Raw genomic sequence first — 12,349 nt, 5'->3', positions numbered from 1 at the left:
TCTACTTTGACCATCATTAGTTATTTTGCTCCCCAAATAGCAAAACTCATTTACTACTTTAAGTGTCTCATTTCCTAAACTAATTCCCCCAGCACTACCCAACTTAATTCGACTACATTCCATTATCCTTGTTTTGCTTTTGTTGATGTTCATCTTATATCCTCCCTTCAAGACACTAAAACTGACATTTTACAATAACTGAATCACATCTATGTATTTGTTGTACTAGCACAACAGATATGTGGATGCGATTCAGTTACTGCAAATTGTCAAATTGTTGAATTGAACTAGCACAGCAAATACATTGATGTGATTCAGTTATTGTAAATTGTCAAATAGTGTTTAAAATAACCACATACAATATGTAAATTTCTGAACATACCATGGTATTATCCTTGTATGAAGATGTTGACTGTCTACTAAACTAAGCTTCCGAAGATGACAAATTAATGTGTCGAAACTGATAAAGATAATAAAATTTATTTGCAACTGATCACTGAAATTAATCCTGTAGAAGGTAATATTAAAGTTGCTGAAAATTACAGCCATGAATAAAGTGATAGGTAGCAGCTATGTGTGAGGCTGCAATGGTATATTCATTTTATTCATGACTGTAATTTTCAGCAACTGTAATATTACCCGCATAGTCCTATTTCTTTCTGTGCTTCTTTCTTCTCCATGCCCCCCTTTCAACCCCACCCCCCATCCAGCCCCCTTTCCCTGAGCACAGTTTGCTGCTCCTAACAACTCACTATCTTATTCCCATTCCCACAGCCAGTACTACAGACTATTCTCCTACACATCCCATGCTATCCCTTTCCCTCCCCACTCCACTCCATACCTCTTCTGTATTTCCACTACCCATCTCAGCCAAGATCACTGCTCATAGCAGTTGGGCCTTTGTGTCCAGAAGACAGTGGCCGCTTGTTGTGTTTGTGAGTTGTACTTTTTGTGTGTGTGTGTGTGTGTGTGTGTGTGTGTGTGTGAATGGGGGGGTGGGGGAGGGGGGGCGTGCCTGCCTCTAGAGAAGTGCTTTTTCCAGTAGCTTAGTCTACTTTTAAATGTGCCTGTATGCCACTTGATGCTTCCTCTATGTGGTGAATAGAAATTCGTCTCATTTAATATTATAGCTAGTTTTCATTTGTTTTGGTGTCACCCTCTTTGGATCTACTATCTGTACCTATTGTGTTTTGGATTGTCATTCCAAAACTGTATATATATATATATATATAATAGAGGGAAACATTCCACGTGGGAAAAATATATTTAAAAAGAAAGATGATGAGACTTACCAAACAAAAGCGCTGGCAGGTTGATAGACACACAAACAAACACAAACATACACACAAAATCTAGCTTTCGCAACCAATGGTTGCCTCGTCAGGAAAGAGGGAAGGAGAGGGAAAGACAAAAGGATTTGGGTTTTAAGGGAGAGGGTAAGGAGTCATTCCAATCCCGGGAGCGGAAAGACTTACCTTAGGGGGAAAAAAGGACAGGTATACACTCGCACACACACACATATCCATCCTCATATACACAGACATATATATTTGTTAAGTGAGTCCTGTATGTACCGAGTTTGATTGAAAATGTTCTGAGAACTAATCATAAATATTTCCACATTCTTACCTCCCACATCTGCTACAGTCATATTCATGAAAAAGTTCAACTGAAATTGCTCCAGGTGTTTCAGAATTATTGCAATACTATAAACCTTAACAGCTGAACCGAGCAAAGAAAATGTCCTTAAACAGCATGCACTTTTCCTTCAGAAGAGCCGGCCGTGGTGGTCTAGCGGTTCTAGGCGCTCAGCCTGGAACCGCGCGACTGCTACGGTCGCAGGTTCGAATCCTGCCTCGGGCATGGATATGTGTGATGTCCTTAGGTTAGTTAGGTTTAAGTAGTTCTAAGTTCTAGGGGACTGATGACCACAGACGTTAAGTCCCATAGTGTTCAGAGCCATCCTTCAGAAGAGGAAAAAAAAGTTAATTTTCTCTCGAGTTATAGTATCTCAGTATATCATTCTCACACCTCTGCTGGGTGTCACTTTTCGATGACTAATCAGTGGAACTATTGTTACTTTTCCTCCTGTTACGTAGACATTTCCATTCCTTTCTTCTGTGTCAGTAAACATCATTGATGTGATAAAAACCAAAATAATGTTAACGCAGACCTTAATACATTGCTCCAAATAATTAGGGGAACATGACTTTGAGTGTCTACCATACTCCAATGAGCAATAATTGAAGAATGGATATGTTAGCAAATTATGCCTTCATGTTTCACAAATTAAGCACACAAAAAACATTATATCCTCATTCATTTACATAACAAGGACTGAAATGTCTGAAAGGTGTCGAAAAAAGAAAAGTGAAAACATTCATCCTGTCATCCTGGGTGGTTTTCATTGGACTTGGGAGTTTCAATAATGTGTATGCTCTCCATGAACGTTTTATCACCACCTGCGACCTATGTGGCATGCTCCATAGGTCTACAAAGGTCACCCAGTGGCATCTGTTTCTATTCCTCATATCTGTGGAGAGTTCTTGAAGAGTCTGTGGTGGAATTGTATGACCATGAACACATCTGTGAAGCATGTCCCACACATTTGATGTGGTTTAGGTCGGGACACACTGCTGGCCACTTCATTACATCAGCATCCAGACCCCTTGTACATGAGATGGAATTCAGGGCCACCATCATATGCAGCAGCCACCATGTGGTCCAACAGGATCTGTACCATGTACTTCCTGGCAGTAAGATGACAGAATCTGTATGGCTACCTACGCAGATGTCTCCCTACACCACCACAGAATGTGGGTTGAATCTGTCAATTTCCTTTACAACAGTTGGCAGACAGTGCTCACTGTGGCATCTTTGCATCCAAACATGGCTGTCAGCTTTCATCAGAGTAAGTCTGGACTTGTCTGTGACCAACATGTTTTGCCAGCGATGAAGTTGCCAATTGACATGGGAACTGCAGACTTGAAGGTGAACTGCGAGGTGTTTTCGTATGAGGTGGTGTACTCAAACTGGGGCTTCTAGGCTGTAAGGTTCTTTCTTGTAACCTGTTCCTTACAGTCTGTTCTGACACAGTAGCTCCAATGGGCCTAGTGCTCTGGCAGCAGCAGTATGACATCAAAATGCAGATATGGCCAATTATTGGTCATCATAGGTGGTTGTAATGTACCCGTGACCTTGTCCAAATCGCCTTGTGTTCTGACCTGTCTCCCTGTAGTGTGCTCACAACCCATAGGAACAGAAACTAGCACCTGCCAACTGCCATCCCTGTATATCACTAGAAAACACTGGTACACAAGTACTCACTTCCTTCTGAAGGGTCATAGTACAACCGATAGATGGTGAATGATTTTAGTTGTTGCATACATTTAAAGTGAAGATCTCAAGCTGTGCAGTCAGAAGGTATTGTACGTATCAAAATAGATTTAGCATACTAGATGTGATAAACTTGAGCAGTATCATATAAGCCTTTCTCATGTTCCACCTACTGTACATTATGCCATGAACTACTTATGCAAATCTTGATATATAACTAATTACTGATAATGCCACAAGTAATCCCCTGTAGAAAATATGACCAATATAACATTGTAAATACCAGGTGATCAAAAATCAGTATAAATTTGGAAACTTAATAAATCAAGGAATAATGTAGATAGAGAGGTAAAAATTGACACACATGCTTGGAATGAAATGGGGTTTTATTAGAACAAAAAACAAAAACAAAAAAATTCACAAAATGTCCAACAGATGGCGCTGGACAGCAAAACGTCAGTGACTGCCCATGACAATCATGTATAAAAGAAGCTGTAAAGAGAGAGAATCAGATGTGCCAGCAGTCGCAGCATGTTGACATTACCTGAAAAGGCACTTTTAGTGAAGCTGTATTATCAGAATGGGGAATGTGCTAGTTCAGTGTTACGATCCTATCGCCATAGGAAGGGGATTCGAACGGGTAAAGGTTCGTTGACAAATGCAGCTGTGGCGAGAACGATTTCGAAGTTCGAAGCCACGGGTTGTTTAGACAATAGACCCTGTAGTGGCCGACAGAGCACAAGGCGTAATGCTGCTGAGACAGTTCAGGAAGAAATGGAGACTGTAGCGGGTTCGTCTATGCACGGGGAAGTCAGCGCTCGTGCAGTCGCATGTCGCACCGGCATTCCATACACTACTGTTTGGTTGGCAGTTAGCCGTACCCTCCAATGCTATCTGTACAAAATCCATCAGCATCGTGAACTGTTACCTGGCGATTTAGTGAAGCGGAGGGCATTCGCGATGTGGTTCGTTTCAAAAGATGGCGGAAGATGACGATTGGTTGAGTAACATTTTGTGGACTGACAAAGCTCATTTCACACTCCGAGGGTCTGTCAATGCCCACAACTGCAGAATTAAGGCTACTGAAAATCCTAGAACTGTCGTGGAAACTCCATTGCACGACAAGAAAGTCACGGTATGAATTGGATTTACCACATTTACCATTATCGGGCCTTTTTTCTTCGAGGAAATGCGTGATTCTGGTTTTGTAACTGCTACCGTGACAGGTGAGAGGTACACCAATATGTTACAGAATCGCATTATCCCCAGCCTGGCTGATAAACACCTGCTGGAATGTACGATGTTTATGCAGGATGGCGCTCTACCCCATATTTCTAGACGCGTGAAAGATCTCTTGTGCGCGTCGTTTGGTGATGATCATGTGCTCAGCGGCCACTTTCGTCATGCTTGGCCTCCCAGGTCCCCAGACCTCAGTCCATGCGATTATTGGCTTTGGGGTTACCTAAAGTCGCATGTGTATCGTAATCGACCGACATCTCTAGGGATGCTGAAAGACAACATTTGACGCCAGTGCCTCACCATAACTCCGAACTTGCTTTACAGTGATGTTCACAACATTATTCCTCGACTACAGCTATTGTTGAGGAATGATGGTGGACATATTGAGCATTTCCTGTAAAGAACATCGTCTTTGCTTTGTCTTACTTTGTTATGCTAATTATTGCTATTCTGATCAGATGAAGTGCCATCTGTTGAACATTTTTTGAACTTTTGTATTTTTTTGTTCTAATAAAACCCCATGTCATTCCAAGCATGTGTGTCAATTTGTACCTCTCTATCTACATTATTCCATGATTTATTCAATTTTCAAATTTATACTAACTTTTTGATCACCCGGTACTTATAAATTTACGGTACACCTTCCTTGCCTCCTCTGGCAACCACAAATTGTGAGTTGAAATTTCTCAGTTGTTAGTTAACTGCTTCCTGCTGCAGATTGTTGTGATTATTGGTCAATTGCTCATGGGACGTTTTCTATTCTTCATTATTCATTTATGTCTCTGTTTCCATTTCATCATGTGTGCTGTTATTGTGACTATCTGGAGTAGTAATAAACTTCTTTACAAGGTTCTTTGTGTACGTTCATAACATGAAAATTAGCCACCATTTCCATGAACAAAACTGCAGTCTTTACCTGTTATTTTATTTGTTGTTATTGGGATTGTTGTATACTCTGCCAAATTGCTCATGATGTATTGTTCATGATATAGGGTGAAATGGTCCTCTGCAGAATGATTTTATGTACTTTCCTCACTGACATTACTGAACTGAAAGCAGTTTATTCCCAGTATATCTTTTCTATTCTGCTGCTGCACTAACTCGTTATAGATGATGTTGGTCTAGCTTTTCCTCTGCTAACCTTAACAGGGGTACACATCTACACTTCAAATATTTTCTCCTCAGTCTCAAACTAATTTATCCATAACCCCCCTTAAAAGTATGACTTGTGTAATTAAATAACGATTCCATATGGATGCTCAAAGCATTGTTTGTGTCACGTTTAACCCATAGTGTACCTAAATAGTACTGCTTTTAATGAATCAAAATTAAATGTAGATGATAAAAAAATAATATGGACATGGTTGCCTTTGGATAAGATGTCAGTCTCCACTACAGTCACTGCTTTCAAAATTAATTATTAAGGAAAATCTTCTTTTTGTTGTAAGCAAAAATAAATTCTGGAAAAATTATTTCTTTTTACACTATCTATCCAGAGTCATGACTTGAAATCCACCACCTCCTTAATTATACACTAGACAAACTGCATCCTTACACAAACTGCTACTCCTTTGAGAGGAAGATGTACAAACAAATCTGTTTCATGGCCAAGGGGACCTACACGACACCTTCCTAAGTGGCTGTTTATGGGTCAACTCGAGGAAACTTTGCTGGGCACCCAAGATCTCAAACCCCTTGTCTTGTGTTTTTGTAATCTGATTGCTGGGCCAAAAGTACACTGCTGAAAGCTTAGCAACATTTTGAGTCTTCTTTATGCGCATATTGACTAGTTAACGCTTCAACTATACAATGTTTTGATACCTTTGCTGTTCTTACTCAATTTGGTACGACCTGGTGTCTTACCTGTTCCCCAATAATTTTATTCTTCAAGCCTGTAATCTTCTTCTTCCTTCCTACTTGCAGCTATTGTCCACAATATGTAAAGTCTTTTCTGAAGATTTGAGAAGAGCGAAGATTATAATATACTTTCTGGTTTACTTAGCTTCTTATGTAGAGTAGTCTCCAGGTCTTCTTGTCTAGGGGGTCTGAGTCTTGAAGCTGAAAATGTAACATTTTAGGTCCTCAATGTTGGATTGATCTAAATAAATTTGGAGATTGTTGTTGCAGAATTTTAGTTTTTACATTAATATATTTTGTCACATTTTAGTATATCATACAGCCTTTTGTTTTCTCACATTAACAAAGACAAAATTACATTGTTTGCACAAAATGCAAAAAATATCCAGTCACATCAGGGGAATGCCTACTACTGTCTCACTCAGCAAAAATAACAATATCCCAAAGGGCTTATCAATTTTTCTTGACAAATGAATTTCTATTACTTTCTGTTACATTAATATTTTTGATTATTATTTCATAAATGAAGTCAGAAATAAACATAGTAACCAGACAGTATTGCGTAACTAATAGTAGAAATTTTAAATGTGCCAGTAGTCTGTAATTTCAAATGTTTCTGAAAAATAATTTTAACTGTACATTCAGAACTAGTGCTTATTGATTGTAACATCGAAAATAAAGTAATTCCTTTTCATAAATTTTGTTGAGGAAAAGTAATGTTAGAGGAAGATATCCCAGTACAAGCTGCATACATAAACCTACTTTAGCAGTAATTTGACAACCATACTTCCAACAACCTTCTCCAAAGTTAAAATAAATAGATAAATAAATAAAAAATGAAATTCAATACACTCACTATTTGTGGCATTACTGGCTTGCTGTTGTTTACTGGATGTGGCTGTGTGATGTGAATGCGGAGGAGGAGCAATATGAATGAATGTGAATGTTGTTTGTGGGTAAACTCAGTTACGGTGGCTTCAGTCTTGGACAACATTCCTTCTGGCAGATTACTGGTCCTTATTCTTCAGACACGTGACCGTACATTTCAGTACACTACTTCGCTGTCTTTGGAATGCTTATATGCTGACTGAAGTGATGAATGAAAATTTGTACCAAAGCTGGTATTAAAACCCGGATCTCCTTCTCACTATGCAGATGCACTAACTAGTAAGCCACCCTGGCACAGTAGCTTTGCACAACTGCATGGACTATCCAAGCACACCTCCCTCCTCAATCCAAATTTCCATTCATGCCTCACCCCACTTGGTATTCCCCCTAAACTCGAACAGCATTGCTGGGACTCTCCAACTGTATTGGAATGGCATCTCGGCATCGAATAAAAATGAGGTATCTTGCCTGAAACCCTGGCATAGATGCTTTAATAAAATGAAACTATACTGTTCCAGAGATGTTTTCATGTCTCAAACACACCTAATGTACACTACTGGTCATTAAAATTGCTACACCACTAAGATGATGTGCTACAGACGTGAAATTTAACCGACAGGGAGAAGATGCAGTGATATCCAAATGATTAGCTTTTCAGAGCATTCACACAAGTTCGGTGCCGATGGCGACACCTACAATGTGCTGATATGAGGAAAGTTTCCAACCGATTTCTCATACACAAACAGCAGTTGAGCGGCGTTGCCTGGTGAAATGTTGTTGTGATGCCTCGTGTAAGGAGGAGAAATGCATACCATCACGTTTCCGTCTTTGATAAAGGTCGGATTGTAGCCTATCGCGATTTCGGTTTATCGTATCGCGACATTGCTGCTCGCCTTGGTCGAGATCCAATGACTGTTAGCAGAATATGGAATCGGTGGGTTCAGGAGGGTAATATGGAACGCTTTGCTGGATCCCAACGGCCTCGTATCACTAGCAGTCGAGATGACAGGCATCTTATCCGCATGGCTGTAACAGATCATGCAGCCACATCTCGATCCCTGAGTCAACAGATGGGAACGTTTGCAAGACAACAACCATCTGCATGAACAGTTCGACAGCGTTTGCAGCAGCATGGACTATCCGCTCGGAGACCGTGGCTGCGGTTACCCTTAATGCTGCATCACAGACAGGAACGCCTGCGATGGTGTACTCAACGACGAACCTGGGTGCACGAATGGCAAAACATCATTTTTTTGGATTAATCCAGGTTCTGTTTACAGCATCATGATGGTCGCATCCGCATTTGGCGACATCACAGTGAACACACATTGGAAGCATGTATTCATCTTCATCAACTGGCGTATCACCCGGCGTGATGGTATGGAGTGCCATTGGTTACACATCTCCATCACCTCTTGTTCGCATTGACGGCATTTTGAACAGTGGACGTTACATTTCAGATGTGTTACAACCCGTGGCTCTTCCCTTCATTCGATCCCTGCGAAACCCTACATTTCAGCAGGATAATGCACGACCGCATGGTGCAGGTCCTGTACGGGCCTTTCTGGATACAGAAAATGTTCGACTGCTGCCCTGGCAGCACGTTCTCCAGATCTCTCACCAATTGAAAACGTCTGGTCAATGGTGGCCGAGCAACTGGCTCGTCGCAATACGCCAGTCACTACTCTTGAGAACTGTGGTATGGTGTTGAAGCTGCATGGGCAGCTGTACCTGTTCATGCCATCCAAGCTCTGTTTGACTCAGTGCCCAGATCGATCAAGGCCGTTATTAAGGCCCGAGGTGGTTGTTCTGGGTACTGATTTCTCATGATCTATGCACCCAAATTTCGTGAAAATGTAATCACATGTCAGTTCTAGTATAATATATTTGTCCAATGAATACCTGTTTATCATCTGCATTTCTGCTTGGTGTAGCAATTTTAATGGCCAGTAGTGTATATTTGCAGACTGAAGTAAAAAACGAAAATTTGTACCAAGGCCTGGGTTATGTGTATCTCAAAGGTGTTTGACAGGAAAAGTTCTCTGGAATCATATTGTTTCTATTGATATCTTCGGAATGCTTCCTCTGATTGTGAATGAGTTCATGAAGCAATACGTCTATAGGATCCACTTAATGACCACTGTGCAGGTGTGTCCGGGATGCTAAACCGTGCACTGTTTCACCTCACAGAGGTATTTATTCTCATATCATTCAAGATGGAGCAGTGGTAACCTCGCATCCTTGGAACTCTTTTAAATTTTCATGCATGATTCCTCATGCAAATGAAAAATCAAAGTTAAGAACACCAAAACAAAGCCACGACCGAAAATATCCCAACCATCCAAGAAAGTTCAATTAAAATTAACACTGTGGCATTTCTATAACTAATATATTGTGTATCTAATGTAAGTCTAACTAGATTAAGGGTACAAGTGATAGTATACACTGTGATGCTTACAGAATGTAAATATTTCTTTTGTGTCAGCTTGTAGCAAAATTCTCCTCATCTGCATCATCCCTTTATGTCGGTGTTGGACAATTTTAGTGTAAGAGTGAATGTGTCTAGTATTAGCAGTAAGCACCACAGAATTTTCATAATCTACCTAAGCATGATCTATCATTGTGTAAGAATTAATATTAGCAGCATGTGAAATTATTCTTCATTGGTTACTTACAAACGAAGGCCCACTTTGGTGTGTGGCTGTAGGTTGTTATACCTACACCATCATATAGAAGGTTTCAAAATATCAATCCTTTTATCCCCTGTCACTAATGATGGAGGCAGTCACCGAAAACTCAGGATTTTATCTGATTTGATGTGGCAAGTAAACTGAGAACTTTTTATCCAACATAAATACTGTTTTCTTTTATAACAAGAAAGCAGAAAAAAATCTGTGCCCAATTACGTATACCCAAGTAATGAATTACCAAAAAGTTCAGGGATAATTGGGGAGGACCTAGCTGTAAAGGATTTTCCCTATGTTAGTAATTATACTGAATAGTGCAATGACTTTGAACAGCAATTTGATGTGTTATACTAGTAACTTTTTAATGGAATGAGAAAAATAATTCATTGGTTTTTACTTGCAACCAGAAAGCTTCATTGCCCACAAATTGTGGCAAAAGATGTTAGGAACTCTTCAGTTCACTGGGAGTAGAAACTGTCAACCTCTGACTTGTTATTAATTCTTCCCTTCTAGCAAAATGTAACATCAGAGAATATAGTCTTAAAAATTGTATTGACAACACCACTTGTAATTGAAATTTAGTATGTCAGTTAGTGATGAGAAAAAATTTTGTATACGAACTTGAGAGTTATAAAAGCTATTCTGTACAAATTTGTAAGGTATATGGTATTCAAATTGTCAGTAATTCTAATTGTAAAACATGCTGTAAACACAGACACCACCACCACCACCACCACCACCACCACCACCACCCAAATGCTTGTTAGAGCTATGAATTCATCTCTAGCATGTATAATTTTTGTGGTAAGACTGCTGTTGTGAGCAGTGTGAGCAGGAAGCATGCACACGCCCAACTATGTGCATGCATGCCCACCCCCACCCCATTCCTCGTTCTCTCTCTCTCTCTCTCTCTCTCTCTCTCTCTCTCTCTCTCTCACACACACACACACACACACACACACACACACACACACACACACAAGCTGCACACATGCATCCGGGGAGAAGGGGGTTGGGGTCCTATAAAATGGAGCAAATCAATTATGGGATGTTACTTGTTTATGCTAATCTCATGCTTTCATATGTTTCATCACCATGTTTTTCTCCGTTTGTTGGCAAAGTATCTTAGTTTACTTACATTTCAGGTGCTTGAATCTATGGAAAGCCGAATATGTTACAAGTAATATAAACTACTTCGTTTATGTGCTAGTTGAGGAACCTGCACAATGACTTGTTGCTTAGGTAATCACTCAGAGTGTGCATTAATTTAACATCCTTTCCCCAACAGTAGGATTGTAATTTTAAGTGTTCTGTATTACAGATTTCTTTCTTGTTTCAGATGGAGAAACATGCGAAAGACCAGGCAGCTGTTGCAGCAGCCGAAGCTGCGGGGGCTCACTCGTCACCGCAGTAGCAACTATTGGCGTACTGCAGAAAACCACACACACACACACACACACACACACACACACACACACACTTGTTTACCTGTTTCTGTGTTTTCAGTCCCTCCTCAGCTGGCACAAATCATTCTTTCATTTCTTTTGCATCATTTTGTGAACTGTTTTTTGTTGTTTCTTTACTGCCGAGGAACAATGGAGAAGAAATGCCTTTCTCCCATGAATGATGTGTAGAATCCAGTAAATGTATTACATTCAGTGTTCCCTACAATAAGCGTAAGCGTTTTTGTCAAAAAGTGCAACTTGTTTATTGAATTTTACACTACTTTTACAGTGGCAAACATGTTTGAAAGTTGAATATTCAGTTTTTTACAATTTTTGAAATTGTCATATTGAAGAAGTCAGTTTACAGTTGTACACGGTGGACGCCAAATAGTATCTGAAAGTACCGAGTACCAAATGTATTTAGTTTGGAAATATATAATATATTGCTGTATGATCCTGTTATGTACTAAATTTGTTGTAGTTTTCTCATATAACATTCCATTAGTGAATGTACAGCAATACACCATTCTTGTTATGTTGTCTGGCTGCCTTTATTTTTTCTATCCCTCCCATTTTCCATGCCAGATTAAATCAGGCAGTTTAACACAACCATGTTGAACATTAATGACATAGAAAAGATTTTGATATGCAGTAGCTTTTCGTACAAAATTCTTGTATTACACAAAACTGCGTTTGTCTTTAAAAGCTTAAGACATTGATAATCTTACCTTGCTCAGGGAGAATGTACAGTATGGTGGAAAAGAGAGAAGAAAGAAACTGTGAATAGGGGGTTTTTAGTAAGAATTTTTTATGGTTAATAAATTTGAAAAGAAATGCACAATAGTATTAGGGTATGTTTCTTTTGTTTTAATAACTCTAGAATTTGCAGAACTTCTA

General features: G+C 39.7%; 1 protein-coding gene across 1 annotated transcript in view; it reads left to right on the top strand.

Moving 5' to 3' along the window:
• LOC126177079 (protein LSM12 homolog) overlaps positions 1–11,994 on the top strand; it is a 37,417-nt gene extending 25,423 nt beyond the window's left edge. Inside the window, exon 5 of the mRNA XM_049924317.1 lies at positions 11,347–11,994. Within this exon, the coding sequence (XP_049780274.1) occupies positions 11,347–11,421 (75 nt within the window). The 3' untranslated portion in view covers positions 11,422–11,994. The remainder of the gene's footprint in view (positions 1–11,346) is intronic.
• The last annotated feature ends 355 nt before the right edge of the window (positions 11,995–12,349 follow it).

This window comes from Schistocerca cancellata, chromosome 3, assembly GCF_023864275.1.
Source record: "Schistocerca cancellata isolate TAMUIC-IGC-003103 chromosome 3, iqSchCanc2.1, whole genome shotgun sequence".
Taxonomy (NCBI): Eukaryota; Metazoa; Arthropoda; class Insecta; order Orthoptera; family Acrididae; genus Schistocerca; species Schistocerca cancellata.
The sequence above is the reverse complement of the archived record's forward strand: the minus strand, read 5'-3'. Positions and strand labels throughout refer to the sequence as shown.